Genomic DNA, 23,124 nt, shown 5'->3' with positions numbered 1-23,124 from the left:
ACAAGAGACACCAAGTTCTGTAACAGATATATGGACAAAACAATGTCTTTACCACTAGAGAAAGAAATAATGCTTTCTTACAAAGAAAATTAAAATGTTGCAAACAATTTTTTTTCTGGATTCTTATGGAAGGGAAGGCATAATGAAGAAATAAACTCAGGCCTAATGAAATCAGCAATACCATTTCTTAAACACTGAAGTGAATAATTTTATGGAAACCAAATTGTTGCCAGGAAAATTTTTAATGTTATACTTGTACATGACATTGTGCTGAAGAATTGATGATTATATTCTGCCACATTCCGTGTTTCATTTACAAATTAGCATTGCCTTGGTTTGTCTGTACATTACAGTTAGAGCTACACAATGATGCAAGCCACAGGCCAAGCTGTAAAGGGAAAACTGATGGCTCTGATAATTTAGCCATCTCATGTAACTGGCGACAGAAAGAGCAACTGACAGCAAATCACAGTGCCAAACATATCAAATCCCTAAATATCTGTTCATTTTACTTAAAGCATCACATACAGTGTTTAGATCACTGCGGAGGTCCTGGACAACATTTTCTATACTCCTGGTATCCTTCAGAATCTCAATGCTTTGTGTATATGGATTGAAATACACAGAGAAGGGACGATTGATTGATTTGGCGAAGTCCCTGAAAAGAAAAAAAGAAAATTAACTTCTCTTTTTTTTTTTTTTTTTTTTTTTTTTTTTCTTCCCAGGCACTAAAAAAGAGAAAATTAGATTTTTAAGTCAGGGAAAATAATTTACCTCATCTTTTCTTTGGCCTCTTCAAAACTCTCTGAAACAAAGTAAACTTCCTGGAAAGTAGTGATAAGGCATTCTTGCAAACAGGTTGTCTTTGGATCGAATGTTTTCACATTGGCCTTGTCAGAGAGAGCATGCTGCAAAATACACCACAGAATCTGTTAAACTGGATTTTGATAATGCTGTGTATCTATATCAGCTGTTCATATATACAGCTTTTATATCACTGTCCTGTATGTTTCCCATAACTGGTAGCTCATCTTGTTTTACATACAGTGCTTTTTCAGTTTGAACAGTGAACAGAATTTGTTATTTAAAAAGCTCTTACTATGGGAGATGGTTCCCCATAATAATAAAATAATAAAGAGGATATTAGAAATGCACCTGCCATGAACACATACAGATGTAAATGTTCAGATAGAAAAAGGAAACCAAATCAAATAACCATTCTTGAAAAATTATCTATACAATTACAAACATATATGTCCCCAAAATCTTATTTAACTAGCAGAATTCATCTTCGTCTTGGTGAGTAAATTGGGTCTGACTAATCATTCATGTAATCTATACTTTACATTTCCAGGTTAAAATCATATAGTATTTCCCTGACAGCGAAAGTGAATCTACATAGCTGAAAGCCTATTAAATAATAGCAATGTATTGCAAGACAATGAAATGCATTACTCTTCTGCCACACAACCTGAGCAATAATACTTCACATAGTACTGTAAAGAAAAAATAACTAAACAGATGTAGGTAAGTAAAGAAGAGACATTGGGCAGATAAGGCAAATGTTGCTATGTAGAGTAGAGTTTTCTGATCAGCATTTTTCTTTATATGACTTGCACAAGTCACTAGAAAAGAGAGGTTCAGAATTGAAAATCAGGTACTGAGACATTTTCCAGGAAAATGTTTTCTTGCTCCCCTTTCAACTTGAATATTTGTGTTGGTGTTTGGATCTATCTCATCGTCTAGAGCACACATATTTTCATTCTCAGTCCTCTGTTACAGAAGTATAAGGTAAGGAAGCAGAGCATATTTAGGTCACCTTTCAACTTTCTTTATTCCCCCGATATCCATCTAGAGTGAAGATATGAATGTGAATGAAAAGCATAAAGAAATGACAGGGAGGAAGCAGATCCCTGAGGTCTGAAGGTGCTTCTGATTTTTTACTTTCTATCTGTGTGGACATTCTTTATAGTGGAGTAAAGTATTAACCTTAAGGTATTCACCACAAATTTTATCCTTGCTCTTGCTTATGCTCATTCCTAAACTCCTGTGAAAAGCTCTGAAAATATCATACTAACTCTTAACCTGAAGTCTCCAAATAGCAGGACAGAAAACTGGAACAAGAGCCTCTTCCTCCCACCTCCTCTCTCTCCAAAAATAAATACGTGAAAAATTAATGCATGGAATCTTAAAATGTCAGGGAATTAACTTTCCTTAGTACGTGTATCTTTTCCTTCTCACAAGGTTTGCTTTTTCTAGCCGGCCATGAGTTAAACAGGTTTGAAAACAAATATAAAAAATGGTCTCTCAACCATCATCCTCTTCTAAAAGAACTGCAAGAACACGCTCACCTATTAGGCCTCTGCCTGTTGTCACTTTCTCTTTGTAGAACCATGGTGTGGTTGAATACTTATAAATTAAGGCACTTACCTCCTTCTATCAAAATGAATTTGCCTTTTTTCACTTGGAATTATAATAGATTCCCTGGGAGGTTATCTATAGATAAAAATCTCCTCTTAAGGTGCCTTTGTGCTTCCAGGTGAGACTTGGTGGCTCAAATGTCTAAAACACAAAGTTTCAAAACTCTGAGTGGACTGAGTGATGTTGATTCCTTGCAGGGAATGAAGATGATGATACAGGCCATGATTCTGTAGGAACTGGCTATTTCTGGCTCATGGATACTTTCCTGTACTGTGAAAGTTTCCACAGAAAGGGGGACAGTGTTAATTTCTCTATTTACTAATGGCCTCTGATAGGCCAGGCCTAGTCCTTGAGACTGAAGTTATCAGCATCGAGAAAGGATCCAGCCTGTGGCTCCTACATTGTGAACAACTGCTGTAGTCACTGAGCCCTAATTTTATAAAACAAGAGAGTTTAAAGAGAAGGAAAGGCTGATGCTATCACAGGGGATGTCCTCCAAGAAAGTCTTTCTAGTTATTCTCCTCAGATTATCCATATGAAATGACTGATTCTTGCTGGATCGCAGTTCAGTTACACATGACTAGAACTGCTGTTTCACAAAGCAACTCTGCAGAGTGGAACATGAGGACAGCAGCACATGTGCACCCTGTAAACTAAGGGTAAAGTATTCAGACATGCCTTCAAAATCAGGTGACAACAGATCAGTTATTCTTAGGATTGTAGTTTGGAAACAAAAGGTGTAAATTCTGCTGAATTCCCACCCGGGACACCTGTCTCTCCTCCAAGTTCTTTTGACTCTTAGATCAAGTAGGAGTTGTCATGGCTACTAAAGCAATGTTTCCATCTTTGCAAGTCTGGATGGTGTTTTCAACTTGCACAGCCTGGCATCTGTAACATCTGCTATTAAGTTGATATGCTGACACCAGCAATGCCAGAGTTCAGCAATCGAAATGAGCCTGCAGTCAAACCTTCAGAGAGCCCATAAAGTATCTAGTATGAACTAGAATGATCAAGACACTGACTCAAAGCTGACCAGAGCATTTAACAGAAACTTTACAGTACTGTAAAATGCTGGTCCTTGGCAATCTCAACATTTTGAAGTACAATCTCAACAACAACAAAAAATTGTTGGGTGAGTCCAAAAGCTTTCAGCTTCCAGCCTGTGTTTTTTAAATACATTTACGGTTTGGTTGGACATTCAGTTCTTTAGTGAATTCAAATGAGTAAGTACCCAATATGTATTTCTCCATGAGAAACCTCTATGTTATCCACCTCCAATGAGATGTTAGGATTAGCACTCATGGAAAATAGATTTTGGTAAAGTAGGGAATCTCACCATCTTGTGGATCTGTGATAACTGTCTCTAATGGCCCATTCATACCGACTGTACTGGTAATGCTAGTAATACTATTGGTGAGTCTTCTTCAGTTGAAGAAATAAGAATTTGGAGTGAAACTTCAAAATTAATCATCACTGATTCTCAGGAAAAGCAGCAGTATCAGACAGCTTAAGAAGCAGACAATTATTTGTACTGAAAATAAGCATAACAATTAAAAAATGCCTCCACTCCCTGCCAGATGAAAGGTTAAAAGAGTGATTGAGGTACCTAACAATAGGTGTCTAAGACCTAAGCTGTCTGATGCATTGTACAGAGAATGGAATATACAGCATAGGATCTAAAGAAGCCTTTTACACATTTCTGCAGTGGTGGCATGTCAGATGGCACCAGGCATTTACACTGCACAGCTGTGAATCATTTCCTAAGTGACCACTATCACTGACACATGAAAAAAGAGTTTGGTCCTGTAATTCCTCCTTTGAGTATAAAAATGGATTGCAATAATACAACTCAGAGCTTTTCAGCTTTGAGAAAGAAAATAAATGAAACAAAACCCAAAAAGTAAAATCTTCAGCTAGCAAGTGGAAAACTTGAGATGAGTTATAAGTACTGCACAGTCTGAGAAGTACAGGAGAGAAGAATAGGAACACAGGTGAGAAGTTGTGTGTGTGTGCCAGTACTGATTTTATCACCTTGTTTTCCCAGGGGGAGTACACAGAGTCTTGAAAAACCTACTCTTAAATGTTTTCCTGCTTATCCACACAATATATTCTGAATATGACAGTGTCCTGTATTACCAGAAAATTCTCAGTAGTGTAGTTTTATATATTGTCTAGAAAAATACAGAAAATCTCTCTATTGAAAGAGTCTCAAAATTAGCATCTGGGATCCAGTTGTTTTCTTCATCCTCTTCAGAAAACAGAGCCAAATTTTCATTTTATTATTTTTGGTTATACAGTCTAATGCTGGCACTTCTTAAATTATCATTAAAGCAAAATAATACAATTGGATACTGTATTTGACTTTAAAAATTTAGAGAGAGAGATTTTAAGTCTACCTCTCCGTTCAGTATAGAAGCATACAACAGGGACGTATGACTTGATCTACAGCCAACTGAAGTTGATAGGAGACTCCTTTAATGAAAGAGTTCAAGAGAGCATCACACAAATTAAATCGATTAAAGTTTCCAAAGACATCTGAACTGCTTTTTAGAAACAGTTTTAATAATTGAAATGTACATTATTTCCCCCTTATCTCTAAGCCACAAATACATACTGTGTAATAGTGTTAGCTAGAGTTAACCTGACTAGATTAGGCAGAACATTTTATAACTACTTACTGTATTATTCGATTCCCCCCAGGCTTCATTTTTAATCTTCTCTTTCTCCTTATTTTGTTGTGCTTTTAATTTTTTTTTACTTAATGCTTTCATAGCATGCACATAAGGAGATGCATTTTTCATTATCTGAAATTTTTGGTCTAAATACTGAGTGGGGAAGAAGATTGCAAGGGATTCCTATAGTGATAGCCTGGTGCACACATTTCTCTAGTTTTTACAGTTGTTTGTTACTAGAGCTGTTGACCAGATTTGTGAAGTGGAGCAGTGTAATACAGAAACAGGGATGACTGAACAAGTCATTCAGTCCTCCAAACAGCCCAAATGCTGCTCACCATTTCTACCCTACAAATAGACTCATATACTTCTAGAAATTTATACAAATTATACATAAAATTTGCCACCATTTTATTTTGTGTGCATACTGCTGCATTGAAAAGAGAGCTGATAGGGACAGAAGTTGGAGAAAGGCTTTTCTTCTTGCTCACAAAAACATATTAATAAAAAATGCTTGTGCAGTCTCAAGGGCACCCTCAGTAAATTTGCAGAGAACACGAACTTGGGCAGAAGCATTGTTCTGATGGAGAACAGGAAGGCTCTGCAGAGCGATCTGGACAGGATGGATCGATGTACTGAGGCCAGTTGTTGAGGTTCAACAAGGTCAAGTGCCAGGTTCTGCAATTGGGTGCCATCAACCCCAAGCAGCGAAGAGTGGCTGGAAAGTGGCACATCAGAAAAGGACCTGAGAGTGCCAGGCAACAACAGCTGACCAGGAGGTAGCGTGTGCCCAAGTGGCCAAGAAGGCCAACAGCATCCTGGCCTGTATTGGCAATAGCGTGGCCAGCAGGACCAGGGCAGTGACTGTCCCTTGGCACTGGTGAGGCCATACCTCAAGTCCTTGCCCAATTTTGGGACTCTCACTAGAAGAAAGACATTGATGTTCTGGAGGGTGTCCAGAGAAGGGCAGTGAAGTGGGGGAAGGGTCTGGAGCACAATGATGAGGAGCAGCTGAGGGAACTGGGTTTGTTTAGCCTGGACAAAAGGGAACTCAGGGGAGACCTTTTCAATCTCTATAGTTACCTACAAGGAGATTGTAGCCAGGTGGGGGGTTGATCTCTTTTCCCAAGTGAAAAGTGATAGGGGGATAGAAATGTCTTCAAGTTGTGCCAGGGGAGGTTTAGATTGGATATTAGGAAAAAATTATTCACTGAAATGGTTGCCAAACATTGGAGTAGGCTGCCCAGGAAAGTGGTTGAGTTACCATCCCTGGAGGTGTTTAAATGTTGTGTGGATCTGGCACTTGAGGACGTGACCTACTGGCATATTTGGCAGTGCTGGGTTGACAATTGGACTTGATCATCTTAGAGAACTTTTCCAGTCTAAACTATTCTATTACTCTAAAGTCAAGGTAGCAAAACTCAACATTTCAATATCGGCCTTCCTCGTGGCAGGGATACATAAGTATTTGAACATCTATGGGCCATAGCCATCCCTGTCTAAAGCATGGCAGAAGTTATTTCTGGAAGGATGTCTTCACTCTGACATCGTGAGAAGTACCAGTGTCGCACACATTACGGAGACATCATGGCCATGCAGTCTGGGGCTCCTACTCATCCCCACTCACCACTGAAATAGCCAGCATTGTTCTCACCATTTTCAGAGCAATTGCTGCCATCAATAAGGATTTCAGTTACAATCAGGATCTCAACAACAATCTATTAGCATGACCTTCCTTCAGGTCAAGGAAGAAATTTGTCCTCCCAGTAGGTGCTAGGAGGGAGACTGTTTTCCCAAGAAACAGTAGAGAGTGACAATGGCTTGTCACTCCCTACTGTGAGAGTGACATTCTCACAGTATAGTGCCCATATATGCTGGCACATATGGTGCCCACCATATGTGGTGCCCACCACAACAGTGCCCAGACATTCTCCTTCCCAAGCACCTCCCTAATAATATTTTGCTGAGAAGAAGCACATTCATGGCAGGATTGTGGTCTAGAAATAGCTTCTCCCATGGTCATTTTATCAGAAAACTTAGTAGATTTTCACATTTTTTCCCTTAACTTTTACTTTCTTTTCTACCCTGGAGCACACTTCCACAGACTTTTTGAATATTTGTCACTTTATCAGTCCCTTCATGGAGACTATATCTACTTGTGGTATGGTGCTGTTCTGTTCCCACAGCACACAAGTGCTTAGTTTATCAGTAATGGAAATTTCTTACTTAAGATCAATATATGCAAGAGCTGGTGAAATTTAGTATCTTATGATACACAAGAAGTCAAATCAGATGATCTAGGAGTCCCTTCTGGCATCATATCTACAAAATACATACATAGTGTAACAGAAAAGTATATAATATTGACTCACAACAAAATCATTATGGTATATATCTGGCCATAACACTGTAGCAGATCAATATAATCTGTTAATGTCAGATTATTTAGCTTTTAACATTGCTTTTCAAAAGGATTATTTCTCGTGTCTATACTCTGTGTTTACTGCTGAGCAAAGAACCCAGGTCTGGGGTCACAAATATGTGGTACCAAATATGCAGACTTGACAAGAATAATGCATTTGTTTATGACATTGATGGTAGAAGATTTATTATGTTCTTGACTATTCGTTTCTTCTTTTTTATGCCCTTAGATTTTGTAAATTATATGGTAGGTATCTTCAGGGTCATCACGTAGCGACCTTAACTATTAGTTCAAATAAAAGGCCTGATTCTTTACAGAATCCTGCAGAGTTTGGGGCTTAGCACTGAATGTTGCTGAGCCAAAGGAAAACAAGTGGAGCATCTTCATCTCTTTTCATTCAAACATCTTTGCACTGTGAGTATAAAATATTGCCAGACAGATACAGAATATTTCTGTGGCTGGAGTATGCACAGAACTGAGAGCAACTCTAATGCAATCAAAATAAAAATACTAGAGAAGGTAATTTTCTTCAACATTTTTTACTAATGGAAGTATAGCAGTTTACTAATGAGCTTCACCACAAATATTCACAGTTAGAGGTAAAACAAAAAGCAAAAAGAGACTGAGATGCTTCTATTAAACTGCCAAGTAGCTCACTGAAAGCCAGCCCAGAAGGGTGGGGAGATGTTTAAACACAAATAAACAATGGATATAGAAATAGTTTTCAATACTTTTCCATATATGCTTTCTAATTCCAAATGTTTACCTGCAAAGCCACCAAGAGTTCATTTGGGTCTCTGAAGATGGTACTCTTCACTCAGTTTAATCTTCCCTCCCATCTTGCTTACTAACTGAGAGATGTATTATGTCTGAAAATACCACAGCTGTGACAAAATACCTTTTGCCTGTTTCCCATGTTTTCTAGGCATTAAAAGAGGCAATAAATGATCCACTTCAACTACTCACACCATGCAAGGTTAAACACTTTCACCCTTAAAAGAACAGGGCTCTATATATTGTAACATAGGCAAGTTCAAGTGAGTTAATATGCATTCCTTAATTTTAAATATGATTAATTTACTGAATCGGGACCTTAATGAATGTTGTTCTTTTCACATCAATAATGAATCCACTCAAGTACACTGGATTACTTAGAATCATATCTGATTTCTAGCACTTTTTTTGTGGGTATTAAAAATATGTGCTCCTTACCCAAACAAAGCTTTTAGAGCCCAAGGCACTCTTACCTGTTAGAACCCTTGAACCTCCTTTGACAAGAAATGAAAATTCAAACAGAAATCAGTTTTTTAGTTTATAGTTGCTTTGGTACTTTGGGCCTTACAAGTCCATTTCATGCTTCAAGTGCCAGCTGATATTTCAAACAAAGCTTTTAGGTCAATACCATATTTTAAATACAAGCTTTTTATCTTGAGAATTTTAACTGTTATTTGAAAGTCAATATATTTATATCAACTTTTTTTTGTTAAGATTAAAATTATGCTATGCTTTAAGGGTACATACCTTTAACTCTCCAATAGAAGACAGAAGTCCTGCCCCATAAGCACGCAGTTGTCCTTCTTGCTTGCAAAGGCCAAATTCAATCGTAAAGAAATAGCACTGTAAAAGATACAGATATTCAGTACAAATAGTGTAGTTGCAAACAGGCACTTCAGCAATAACAATCAGTACCACATTCGCTTGCCTGTCTCACTTCTTTAGAATTACCTACTTTGAATATAACCTCAGATTATGTATATTATTACTGCTAAGTAATTTAAATGTCATGTTCAGCAGTAAGGAAGCTTTGCACAAAAATTTGGGATTTTGTTCTTTGTCTGGGTATACAGGAATGGACAGTTAGAAACAGACAAGCAAGATCATTTTTAAGTATCAAAGGTGCTGATGGTAACCTAGAGAGGTTTTTGAAACCTTCAGAAATAAATGAGATGCCTTAAAACAAAATCCTGCAAGGTAGTTGGTCTGACTGTCTAAGAATATCTGAAGATTTCTAAGATGTAGTTAAGAGCACTCCATATTAAGCTCAAGCTGATATCACTTTAAAGTCTGAAACACACTTGAGTTGTCTTGAGCTAGAATAAATTTACTTATATGTATGTGCCTAAGAGCCTTCTTGAGTTGAGGCCTTAGTCTTCACTAGATTTTATTCTGTCATAAATAAAGAGGAAATATGGCATTTGGCTTCTTAAATTGCAGAAAGAAAATTACATTCAGTCAAATGAATTCACATGACCAAACAATTCACTTGAACAATAACAATTGTTTTTTAGGTCTACATTCTATCAGGTAATGTGTCTGACCTGTAAAACTGATGACAAGCTGTGAAAAGAGGTCTGTTAAATCAACATAACAGTATTGTATCTAACTTTGCTGTACCCAGCTAACAAAGTTAAATGTTAGGAAAATCATAAGAAGCGCTGACAGCCACTGTCCACTAAATGCTAATGATCACAGTCATTTCTGCTCCTATGGCACTGAATTTTACTTTGGTTTTTTTACAACACATCATATGCTTTTTTATATTAGATCAAACAGTTAAGATTAAGATAGTAACTATTTCTACATATGAAGGTTTTAGGAAGTTGAGTTCTAAGTTATCCAAAAATATTGCACACATATATACACATATCCCTATATATGTTTATATAGGGATATGTATATATATACACACATATATAGTTTGTGTTTATTAAATCATCTCACAAGTTTAGGATTTGTGCAAAGGGGCATAACTCCACTGAACCTAAAAGATTTACATGTCTTTGCAGGAGAAATGAATTTAGGATAAAAAAATTATCCAATATTTTTTACTAAATTTTATTTTTTAAAATAACTTCAGAATACATCCCAACACAATGTTGGGGTTTTTTCCAATCACTTCCTCCTTAACTCCCAACTCTTCCAGACTGGGTATCATATTAAATATAGAAGACCAGAAATTAACAGCTCTTTTAAGTTCAACCAATCTCTAGAAATTCAGAAATTATTAATTGCTTAGCCTCATAAAAGTTTCTGTACAGCTAGTGATTCATACATCATAGCATTATGTAGATGGGTATAATAAAAAAAATAATAAAAACATGAGCCCCATGTCTGATCCAAACCTGCTCAGTCAGCTGAGAAGGAGGAACCAGTGGCAGAGACTTCAAACGTCTCAAGTCTGATTCCATCCAGTAGTCAAATGCACAGATATCCAGAAAGGGAGGTGAAAGCACAACATCATAAAATAAAACAAAACAAAGAAACAAACCCAAAATATCAAATTTCCAACTCTGGCTTTGCTATTGACTCAGGCAAATCAAGCTAGCATAAAATTTTTCAGTACATCCAGTGAGCTGATGTCACCACTTAGGAGGCAGGCAAGACAACTGGTTTCCAAAACTATTGTCTCAGGGACAAACAGCCAATAACACAAAACGACAAAGGCATCACAGAAGTAATGAGTGAAGCTGAGAGACCTATCACAAAGAGTACAAACTTGGCTTCCCTGCCTAAATATTTTGCCAGAAGAGCTATCAATAGACCACAGTCCTGTTTGTATACATGCTGACACAGTTAGAAACTAACTGCTCAGCTTTACACTTAAATCCTACTAACATCTTTGAATTTGTCCCCCTCTTCCTCAGAGCTCCTTAAAGGAATCTATCAGGTAGTAGTTCTTACGTTGCTAACATTAACATTCTGATAGACATACAGCAGGATTTGACTTCTGATAAAACACAGTGATCATGATTATTTTCATTTTTCCAACAGCAGCTAAAAAGGAGTCTGGTGTTTGTATGTTTTAGCTCTGAAAGAGCAGCACTTAGCCCCCACATGTGGGGCACCTCTACTATTGACCTTTCTTAGGCTGAAGAAGATCAAACCGACGTCATGCTGTTCCCAGGAGAAAGTCAAATGCCCACTTAGGAATCTATAGGGCCAGCAGAGGGAAGGAGGAGAAATGTTCTCCACTCCTCTGAGGATGTGCACTCCGGGGGCTGGAAACCACAGAAGGCAGAGGAGCTAACATAGGCACCAGAGAGAGCAATCCCTGATGTCCAGGGTGAGCAGTATCCACAAGACAGGTAGGACTTGATTCCACTTCCTCCTTGATGGATAAATAGTACTTAAAGACGGAGCTTCTTTTACATTGGATCAAAAATTATTATTATTGTCACTGTAATAAAAGGGAGTCATATTTATGAGCTAATGCTTGCTGGTGAGACCCAATCTTTACTATTTATAGGACTTGAACTCTCAGTATAACTAACTAAAATAAAACACATAAATGGCAATATGTTTGCCTACGACTAACTTGTGATATCAAACTGTAGCATTAAGAAAAGCCTTTCAAATTACAAGCTGATTTATAAATTTGCCACATGCAACAGCTACAGTCTTGTATTTAAGAGTGCCCTGCTTAGCCAAGGAAGTGCATAGCTCACCCAATGCTGCCATCTTCAGATCGGTACTCAGCAATACAGGATTCCCCCCACACGTCTACTCAGGCGTGCAAAGGTGGCTCAGTGCACTAGAGTTTGCTTTGCTATGTTGTGTTCCCAAGCCTACAAACATGGAGGCATACTGATAAGTAGTTTAAATATTAACTATAAAGTGACACTTTTTATAGACCACACACATAGATACCCCAGTAAATGCATCTCTTTGTATGGTAAACTACAGTTGTGATATTCTATATTACACAGAGGATAAGCACACTGGAGTAGGAATGACTGAACAAAGAAGTGGCTAGTGAGACGAATACATTTTTTGAAGCCTCACCTGAAGACAAAGTTGATTATTATACTGCTGTTAAATGTAGGCTGGTGAATACAGGCACAAACAGGGTCATCCTGGCTCTCCTGCTCTGATTTGAAATCTTGGACTTGTCTTTGACATACTCCCTAGACTGTGGCCCCAGATATTTGGTTCCTCTACAAACTACAGCAATATCTGTACTTTATTTTCAGGTTCACCTCACCTTTGGGGTGAAGTGTGTATTTGCTACAATTATAGATAGACTCTTGAAGTAGGAAAGGTGGCTATCCATGTTGTATAAATTCTGAAGTTCTCAAAGACCCTTACAGTAAAATGCTGCTTTGTTAGTCAAATTAGCAAAATGAGATGAAGAATCAAAATGCCAAATGAAGGATTAGAAAGAATTTTTATACCAAGAGACATCAATCAAGACTGTGCCAGGAGCACAAGATTGTCTTCAGTATCCCTTAATTCTATTTCTCTTATTTATTCAAAAATATATGAAGGATACTTTACAGTCATGCTCATGAAACATTATCTAATGGGTTCAAAATTATTCAACAGATGCATGGAAGAAAATCCACTTAAGGGCTATAAAATACTAATATAGCAGATTTCTTCCTTCAGAGCCCTTGAATCAAAAGTCATTGGCAAGTAAAGCAGTATATCAAGAAGATACTACCGTACAGCTTTCAACACTCTGTCCTGCAGACTTCTGCAATTGCCTGGGTCAGAGACAAAATACTGGGGTGGCTTATCTGGCCAAGTGTATACGTGATTTTAGGAGTCAGATCAGTTGTCCTGCTATTGATAGGAAAGATATAGAGAACATCAAGCCTTGGCAAACTCCAAACCTGGTCTCCAGGGTAAATAGAGTGTCTCTTCTTTGTATTCAGATACTGCCCTGCATTATAAACTGGACTACCACAAGAAAAAGAAAAAATCAGTGACAGCTATGACAGCTAACAGAAAAAATCATTATTCGAGGATGCTTAGATATTTTCAAAGGCAGGAAAAAAGGTCTGATAGGCTCAATTCTCCTCACCTGTCTGGTTTCTAAGCCTTTGAAAATCCCTTCTCACACCACATCATTTTGCATTTGAGAATCTCCCTCTTGGGACCTGTGCAAAGAACTTGTGCATAGTGTTGAGTCCTAGTGCCACAGAGTCAGTAGTAGAAAATCTGACTTGTTAATAAAAAGGCCTTTCAAGCCATTCCACTTCGTTTAATTTTCTTATGGTATAGCTAGAGACTGATACTTGCGTCACTTGGCAATTTTCAGCATAAAGCATAGCATGAGATTTTATCTGTTTTCTGAAAGTACCTTAGGAAAATGTTGCCAGGGTGAGTCCTGAGAACACCAAGCATGTTAAGAGCTAATTCACTTGTGCTCCCTGCCACAAGGGAGGAAGAATGAGAGATTGTGTAATAGCATGACTGCAATCCTGATACATGGGCAGAAGACTCACCACTACATGAACTGCCAATATCATGGGCCTACAGCCCCAAGCTGATGTGTAATAGCTTTAATTTTAAATAGCTTTTAAAATCCCTTTATATGTATATAAAATTTGTTGCCCTGAAGACAATAGAACTATTAATACATGTAAGTACTTGAAAGACCAGCACCAAATAAACATCCTTAAGAAAATATATTTACCTTGTTTCTACAAGATTTCAGTTTTCAAAGGATATTTGAAAGGACCACTCAATTCAAATGTGTGTGATATGTACACAATATGCAAAGATTAATTTTCATTAGGAGTCCTTTGGTATTTTTGGCCTAAAAATATTCACCGAGAGATTAAATCTCTCATATAGTTGTAATTATCTCATAAATAAATAATTATATACCACTGAAAGACTTTTTTAAATCCCATTTTTAGAAATTAATCCTAAGAATTAATGAAATAAAAGTGTTTTCATTCCCCGTGTAAAAGGTGCTCAAATTACAAGCAACTCTCAACTCAGAAATATATGTGACTCTTATTTGTGCTGTCTTTCTTCATTCAGAGCTGGTGCAAATAAATTTTTGAATAGTTGCTTATTTTTCAATCTCTAAAACATCAGTAGTCACAAAAAAACCCAAAACACAGCTGGCATTTCACATTTGACTGAATTATTCAAAATTCACAGTGTGTTGAGTAGTATCAGGAATGCTCTGCTACAAGAAACAGATAGATGCAACAAAGGTAACCCAGGCAACTAGCCAATACAGCCCAGTGTTGGAGCCCAGACCTCAAGCAATACCAGCTATTTGACAGCTATTCATGCGGGAACATTATTGAGCAGAAATGCAGGGAGATTTTTGAACAACAAATAAATCTCATGATGAGCTTGTGAATAGATCAAAAGCAGAGGAGTAAAATTCGATAGCCAAGTCTCATTATAGGTGATTCACTTACTTCCAACAAAGGCAGTGACCCTATTCACAACCAACAGCATTCCTAAATAAAATAACAAAGTTTAATTCTTCAGATTTACCTTCTTTAAGATTTTTTTTTTTTAGTCTGCCACTTTGAAAAGCATTTAGGCTCAGTGAAATGAGGTTTCCTTCAGGGATTGCAAAGTGAATATATTTAACAATAGCCTCCTTTTTCCCCTCATCTCACTTCTTCTCATTGAGACCTTTCACTAAGGGTGAATGCTTGAAACAATCTCTTTATAAACAATAGTTTGAGTAGATGTGGTGCTGCTCATTAGAGCACTCTGGGCAGACACACAGCAGCCTTCACGTTTCTGTTGACAGTCACAGCACACAGTACCACTACATGCAAATTCCTCTAATGCAAGGCTTGAAGTGCTCAGAGAAAGCATGGCCTGTAGTGAGCTCAGGAAGGCTTAACCCCTCGTGAATATTTTGAAATTATGCTTGCTTTTCCAGGTGTTTCTGCAGAAAAACTCATAATGGTAGCCAAAATAAAATTATCATCATGCATTTGTTAGGGAGCAGAAAATGTACCTCAAGCTGCACAAGTAAAGAGGTAACACTATACCTACAAGACTGGGGAGCCCAGCCAAGACAAGACAATGTGTGTATGGCAGCTGCCAACCTTGCAGATGCAATATGACTTCCAGAATAAGACCTGGAGAACACTCCTACTAACAATTTTGTGTCTCTTGTGAGACTATTTCTGTTGTTCATTCTCACATGGAGACCCTCTTGCTACTTTAAAGAACAAGCAGATAGAGAGGAGGATGAAGCACTTCTAGGATTTTTCTGATGTTGCAAAAGAAGTTAGTTCCCACACAGCTGAAGTCACATAATATGCCACGCCATGTTTGAAGTACTTCAGAAAAATCTGAATTTAGGTTTGCTCTATGCAAAGATGATGTCTGTCCAGCCCACTCATTTTATCTCAGTTGAAAACCCTTGGAGCTCTTTGGGGGTAAAGAATCAGGAACTTCAACACTTACACAGAAAGTCTGGTGTTTGTTGGCAAAGGAGAAATTCCCTCCCACCAAAGCTAGTGGTCACAGAGATGGTGCAAAAAATCAATGCCCCAAAAAGCACACTTGCTCAACACTGCCAGAAAAAGAACTCCTGTTTTTTTCAACATAATTAACTAACAGTGCTGAAGCTTAATATGCAGCTAAGAAGATGAGATCACTGAAACTAGAAACTGCTGCTTAGATAATTGTTAAACATGTCATTGAAGCCCTAATGCTTTGCCCTTCCTATTTCCCCTTCCCTGTCATTTGACTCTTATCTAGAACAACTTCTAAAACCTGGGGGTTTAAGGTTTATTAATTTCATGTGGAGTTACTAAGAAAAAGTTATGTGCAATAATGAGCTATTTCCTTTCCACTTTATTTGATAACATATAACACGAATTCACATTCAGTGCTCCGTATTTTAGCTGAAGAGAGTATTCGCTCATTTCTTTTTCAAGCTGTTGGTTCAAATTTCAGTCATCCAGAGATTTCACACAGGTAACATAACAGGGACAGTGAGGTTTTTTGACATTTAGCTGGCACTACATGAGACGGAGTCCTCTGAAAGTAAACTTAAAAAAAAAAAAGCTGAGCATATCATTACTGTTCAACCACACCCTTTAGTCTATGCTGCCTCATATGACACACTTGGTTAATTAAGATTCTTCAAAATTCACAGGCTGCAATAAGGGACTCTCTTTATAGCTTTTCCATTCCTATTTTACACCTCTTTGTCCTGCTTCTCTTACAGATGAGAACTTGGCACTAACACAATCTATCAAATCAAGAACGGCCCTGATTTGCTAGGGTACGGGGCAAAGGCTAGCACTCCACAGTGCTCTCCTCAGCCTTGTGGCTTATGCTACAGCTTGGAGAGTATGATTCCTCCAGCAAAGACCCAGAGACTTGAACAATGACAGGAGGCATCACAAAAGTGAAAGAAAAATTGAAACAAATACACATACAAAGAGATAATTTGTCTATCCTTTGCCTGACAGCATACTCATTTTGTGGGTCATTGACCCTAGGATTGTTACCCCAAATTGTGAACTGCCTTGCTTAGAAGAATATCCAGAGAATAGAAAAGAACCACCTCAGACATTTTTCTCCCCCCCAGCATCCAGAGCCAGAATATATACAAAAGCCTAGCTTAGTCCTCAGGACATATTTACCACAATTACCTGTAGACTTCAGCACCAGTCCAATTTTTTTTGTCTTTCTCTAAAAAGGCCATCTTCCACTCCAAGGCAAGCATGCTAAGCAGGCGACTCAGAAAAGAAAGCATAAACTTGAAGCACTCCATGAAATACTCTTCAGGATGGGGAGGCAGAGTTCATCTTTTTGAAAATGCTGCAATGCTCCAAGTAAACTGCGAAAGGGGAAACTGGCACAGGACTCTCTTCCACTTATCCTGGGAAAAGCTTTAGACAGACTGGCTAAGAAAATCCAGAGATTATCAAGTCGCAAAGGTGAAGCAACTAATCACAGCACAGGCTACCTTCACTTTCTTGTAAGCAAGGAGTTTACTGAACCACTGCCCTGTGCCAGTCCACTGTCAGAATTCATTACTCTGAGCTGTGAGGCCTCTTTAGAAGCTGCCCTGGGCCAGCCCAGAGACGGACCCCTGGTGTCCTGCCTAACAGGTATTCCCCTGGGGAGGGCACCAGGATCGTGTGGTGCTTCTCCTGATGCCATTCCCTGAAGCAGGCTGTGTCCCCACTAATTGCCTGGCCAATTACTGCCTGTGACAGTTGTACTGCAGGGAGTGATGCAGGAGAGCCCCTGAGCCTCCCATGTCATTTTAGCCAAGGAGGGGTATGAACTTCTTGTGTACATGATCAGCTGCAAAACTCCTAAAGTATCTACTAATGAGGGGAGGCTATATCTTCAGAAAGGAGAGCATCCTCCTGGGGCTGAAAGGATATCAGACCTTTCTCAAGTTCTGTAACTGTGGGGGCAAAAACACATTGAGAGAAGAGGCAGGGACAACTGGCCAGTGAAATTTTAGAATTCTGATTTCAAGGCAAAAATGCACTATTTCTTCACAGTCATGCTAATTTCAAATTTATTTCTGAAGAGCAAAACAGAGTTAGGACTTTATTCCAAAATTATTAACATCCATACTAATTTTCTAAACATTTTAAGAAGAAAATTAAGTTCTTGTATCTATTTACTGAAAATTTATTTAATAGCTGACTTGTTTTCAAACATCACAGTTTCAAACAGCAACACTGCATTTAAACTCAATGTTCTTTTAATCACATAAATGCCAAGGGACTCCCAAAAGCTTTTGTGACGCTTAATGCATTAACTCAACCTGCTTTGCAAAAAAAGAAGCAAAAAAGATAGTAGGCATAAGCACAAAAGTGTAAGTTCTATTCATGTCAAGCTGACAGACAGATCAAAGAAGAAAAGTAGCTCAGGAAATTTTAAATATCTATTAATTTTGCTACTAAAAATATATCCAAATTGAAGACGCTTTTCACAGCCCCAAACAAAATCTTTCTCAAGTATGGTTGAGCACATTCTTGCAGCACCCTGATTTTCAGCAGTGAGGGCATGTAAAATGAATCTGTCATAACCACAGAGTTGTCAACCGAGTCACCGCTGACTTACTTGCCATCAGTGTGTAAACACAGAGCAAATCACATGAACATGTATTCTGCAAGGTGGAAAAAAATATACTGAGCAAATACCTGTGAGCAGAGAGATTGTGACTATTAAAGTCAAAGGAATTTACAGGAATTTTTGGTCTGGAAGTGTCTTCTGGAAGTGACTTTTGGTCTGGTGACTGACTACCAAATGTGAAGATCACTCCAAAATTGTCACTAGTGATCAGATTTCCATGGATATGCAAGAATTTTGTGCTTGTATAGGTCCTAAATTCATTGCAGTATAGTATATATCTGTATAACATGTATAGTATATGATATATACTATATAATGTATAGTATATATCTGTATATAAGCTAATATGCTTATTCAAAGATGAAAAATTAATCCTATAAAGAAAGGTGTTTACATTTAAGAGATGTAAAACGTCTTGTTAAACTATAATTTTAGTTACTTTTATGTAGTCAAACTATATAATTATACAATTACAGCCTATTGATTCAAGGTAGGGAAAAAAATCTCTAGGAAAAAAAAAAGAGTAATACACTTTACAGGGGGAAAAATTATAATCTGTGAGTACCCACTCTTTCCAGCATGTCTTGAAAAAGTTCTGAGCTCAAACTGCTTTATCTAGCACTATTAGTAGACACCATCTGTGTAAATATCTATAGAAAGTTCTCTGTAACGTATAGAATATATGAAACCTACAGCTAACAACTGAAACAAGGTTCTTCAGTCTAAAGTAATGCTATGTCTGATGCAAAAGCAAACTAACAGAATAAGAGTGTAGAGGTGTTGTTCAAAGTATGCCTGAAAGGGCACCACCATGTTGAAGTTCTGTTGACCTTGCACGGCAACAATTTCAGCCACAGCTGGCATCAAACCAAAACAACCAAAATTAACAGCCACAAAGCCCTTCTCTGTAACCTTGTCTTTGGCTTCAACAATGCTTTCAGGTTTAAAGTACTTGCTTTAACTTTCCAAAATCATACAATCAACAAATAAAACAAAAACCTTTATGCAGTAACTTCAGAAGATCTGCTAGCTCTAAGAAGTAGCTAACAGAATTTGTTGCACGATGTACCACACAAGCTTGGACAAAGGAAGAGACACAACTGCAAAATTACGCGTCCTTCAGAATCAATTCAACCCCAGCAGAAACCCTCATTTCTAAATAAGATGGTTTGGAAAGTAAATGATAAAAATTAATTTTACAGCAACAAATTCTACTTTCATTTGTATGCATACAACTCCACATCTTTTAAGAGATGGTACGCATGGAAATGAGGTTAGTATTTAGCTGATGGACCTAGCTTATTGAAAGCACCAGCAAACTTGCCCCCAGGCCCTCTGTAGCATCAGCATTGGACTTATAAATATAAAATTAAGCTATACTTGCAAAATTGGTAGATGGTAGATCACCCAAAAGTATCTCAATTAAACATTTATGGGACTGTATATTCCATCCAGCACTTTGATGCCATTTGATAGAAAGGTGACGACAGGCATAAGAGCCGCTTCTGAGGTTGCAGCACTAAGGAATTGAGCCCTCAGCATAGTTACAGATGCCAGAAGTATTTTGTCTGACTTCCATGCTTTAATCTGTGCACACAAAGAAAGCACTCAACATACTGGGTGAGATAATTAGACTGAACATGTGAGGTATGTCCAGTCCTGTGGTGTGAACATTAAGTTGGCATCTGTTCAGCTCTGTACAGGTGTGTATTTTAAGACTCTTTCCATACGACACTATTTGGGTAATGCATAATAGCTACATGTATGAATGTCCTTTTGGAAGCAAAATTACTTACTGAACTATCCCAGACAATAAAAATAACAGTGCACAGTTTGAGGACATCAGTGAGGCAGCATCTGGAGCGCTGTGTCCAGTTGTCTAGTTTTGGGCTCCCCAGTATAGGAGAGAGATGGAGTTACTGGAGCAAGTTCAGCAAAAGACTATGAAGATGACTCAGGGACTCAAGAGAATTTCTCTTATGAGGAGAGACTGAGGGAGCTGAGCCTGTTCAGCCCTGAAAGGAAATGACTGAGAAGGGACTTTGTCAATGTCTATCAGCATCAGTACACCCTGAAGGCAGGGTGTCATGAGGAGGTTTCCAGGCTCTTCTAAGTGGTGCCCAGCAATACAACAAGAGACAACGGGCAGAGACTGATGCACAGGAAGCTCCACCTGAATATGAGGAAGAACTTTACTGTGGGGGTAGCCGTGCACTGAAACACTTTGCCCAGAGAGGTCATGACGTCTCCCTCACTGGAAACATTCAAAACCATCTGGAGCACAACTCTGTGCAATGTGATCCAGGATGACCCTTCTTGAGCAGGGAGGTTGGACCAGATGATCCATTGCGGTCCCTCCCAGCCTGACACATTCTGTGATACTTCGACTCTGTGATTACACATAACAGTTTTGGTTTCTGCCTGAGTATAGAATCTCCTGGCTTCCTTCTCCTGACGTGGTCACTGACTCCTGACATGAGGGTTGGGTATGCAGGGTACCGGCCATGGCTACACAGCACAATGCAGCAGGATGCACAGATCCCTGAGCAAAGGAAGCCTGGAGCTAGCCCATCCAAACACCACTGAGTCCCAGCCAGGTAACCACACAGCTGCCTTCAGGGAGCTGCCCCTAAGAGAACCCTTCCTGCAGCCACCAAAGCTATTTTTGCACAGCACTCCTCAGCGGCTCTGGCTCCATGGAAAGCTTAGGTAAAGCCAACTCCTCCATCTGTGCACCCACCATACAGATATTCCCTCACTCCTAAGCAAGATCTAGACATGCCTGAAATGAGCTGCCATATGCTAAATTCCTTCATTTACCCACATACTTGTGTGCTGCTGCTGGAGGATGTCCATGTCTTGTAGAAATGACTTAAATAATGTGTTACAATGTGAACAATACCTACACAGAGCCCAGGATTCTCGCTTCCCTTCTACATACTGGTGAAAGCTCAGGGGCAGTCAGGAACAGCAGCAGCAATATATTCCAAACCTCTCCTTTATTGCTCTTGTTCCCCTGATATTTAAAGCTTTATTCCTGTAACTTACGATTGATTTGTTAGTAGTTGTTACCCAAAATGTTTGTCTTATTGTTGCTCACTGGAAGCTTATGTTGGATACTTCCTTTTTTCCTGGTTACATATGTTCTATAAAAGACACTTTATGTCTTTTTGCTAATACTTTATCAACTCTAGGTAAAAAGATAAAACAAATGTGCAAAAAATCCTATCAAAATTCATAGACTCCTTCAACCATTCCTCAGCCTTTCTCAACTGGATCCAACACTGAATTGGAAGATGCTTGCCACTTGCATGCACTCTTAAATTCCACAATCTTTTTCTAAGCTATTTTTCAGGCTCACTTTCATTACTACTGTAGCAGAGCAAATGTTCAGAGTGTGAGCTATTGAACTACTGGCAAAGATTACTATTGCAGAATCTGCAATTTCTTAATGAAAATGAAGTTGCTTCTGAAAATAAACAAACGTAATTAGCAAGCCAGTGCTGTGTGAAATTTGCACCATTCTCTTGTTAACCTCTATGTCAAAATGTATTACTTGTGTGCATGAAAATTTGCATTTGCAGTTCAGTAACCTCACAGATTATGATCTAACCACTTTTGGAAACAAAATGCTGCAAGAAATAAAAGCAAACCCAGTCTCTGGCTGCAGTTTGTTATTTTAATAGAGCCTTTATCTTTAGCGTTTCTAACTGCTTAGGGCTTGATCTTCATAAATCACATCCTGTCTAAAATGAACTATATTATTTCTACAGTAAAGTTTTTAATTTCTTCCCTGCTCCCAATTAAGTCAAATTAGCTCTCTCTTGCACCTAGCATCCTCATTACAGGGCTGGACCCAAGGATACATATTTATAAGTAGTTTATAGAACAACACTCTTTCTAGTTACTTGTGAGCATAAGATTTTGTCTGTCAGGACAACATGAGATCCTTTCAAGAAGCAGGTTACTGACTTGACCAACTGGGCACCCTCGTAGTAACAGGTAAGCCTTCTTTCACCTTCTTAGCTTTGAGGGACCCAGTATAAAGCACAAGATGTTTCTTTCCTAGAGTAATGCATCCTATGTTGACCTACCCCTTTCTGATCACGTACTGGAGGGACTCACACCCTTGTACAGCAATGCAAGATGGATCCACTGAATCCTACTTTCCTTCTGCATCCAGCCTATTTCTTTCATCCCTAAGCAACAACTTGTGTCAGCTCTACAACACCAGGTCCAGTCTTCCTATGATATGAAAGGTCCCCACTTCTACAGTAAGCACATCTAGAACTGGCTTGACTCCACAGTCCTACTCTTAATCAAAACTCAGCTTACCATTCCAGCTGCTCATTTACTGTGTTCCGCAGCCTTGTGACTGATACATACTTTCTCTTTTCCAGTTCTAGCTGGAAAGGATTCGGGGAGGAATAACATCCTCAATAGCATGAGGAGTGACTAAACAAATTATTGGTTTCCTACCCAAGAAAAGAGAGAATCAAGCAAGAAGATGTGTTCTGTAGTCATGATGGCATATGGAAAGCCTCCAGGGATGATTTGATCATTCTCCTTCATATACAAAAAACCTAGTAGGAATCAGGTTAAAAGCAACAAAATGAGACAGTTCATCAGACAGTGAATAGTTGAGTAGTTGAGCCATAGAGCTCATTGACAAAGTTACTGCAGGTACTAAAAATATTTATGTCTTTGAACATAAACAGCTGTCTTTAGACAGAAATCCTTTCAAGATAATTAGATACATAGAAACTACATTTGTGAGAACAAGAGCTC

General features: G+C 38.4%; 1 protein-coding gene across 1 annotated transcript in view; it reads right to left on the bottom strand.

Annotated features, from left to right (window-relative positions):
- Positions 1 to 223: 223 nt before the first annotated feature.
- TPH2 (tryptophan hydroxylase 2) overlaps positions 224 to 23,124 on the bottom strand; it is a 50,524-nt gene continuing 27,623 nt past the window's right edge. The window contains exons 9-11 of the mRNA XM_002192425.7: positions 9,037 to 9,132; positions 775 to 908; positions 224 to 658 (exon numbers count right to left, since the gene is read on the bottom strand). Of these exons, the coding sequence (XP_002192461.2) occupies positions 484 to 658; positions 775 to 908; positions 9,037 to 9,132 (405 nt within the window). The 3' untranslated portion in view covers positions 224 to 483. The remainder of the gene's footprint in view (positions 659 to 774; positions 909 to 9,036; positions 9,133 to 23,124) is intronic.

Source organism: Taeniopygia guttata, chromosome 1A (assembly GCF_048771995.1).
Source record: "Taeniopygia guttata chromosome 1A, bTaeGut7.mat, whole genome shotgun sequence".
In the NCBI taxonomy this organism is placed as follows: domain Eukaryota; kingdom Metazoa; phylum Chordata; class Aves; order Passeriformes; family Estrildidae; genus Taeniopygia; species Taeniopygia guttata.
This window is presented reverse-complemented; position numbering and strand designations above follow the sequence as displayed.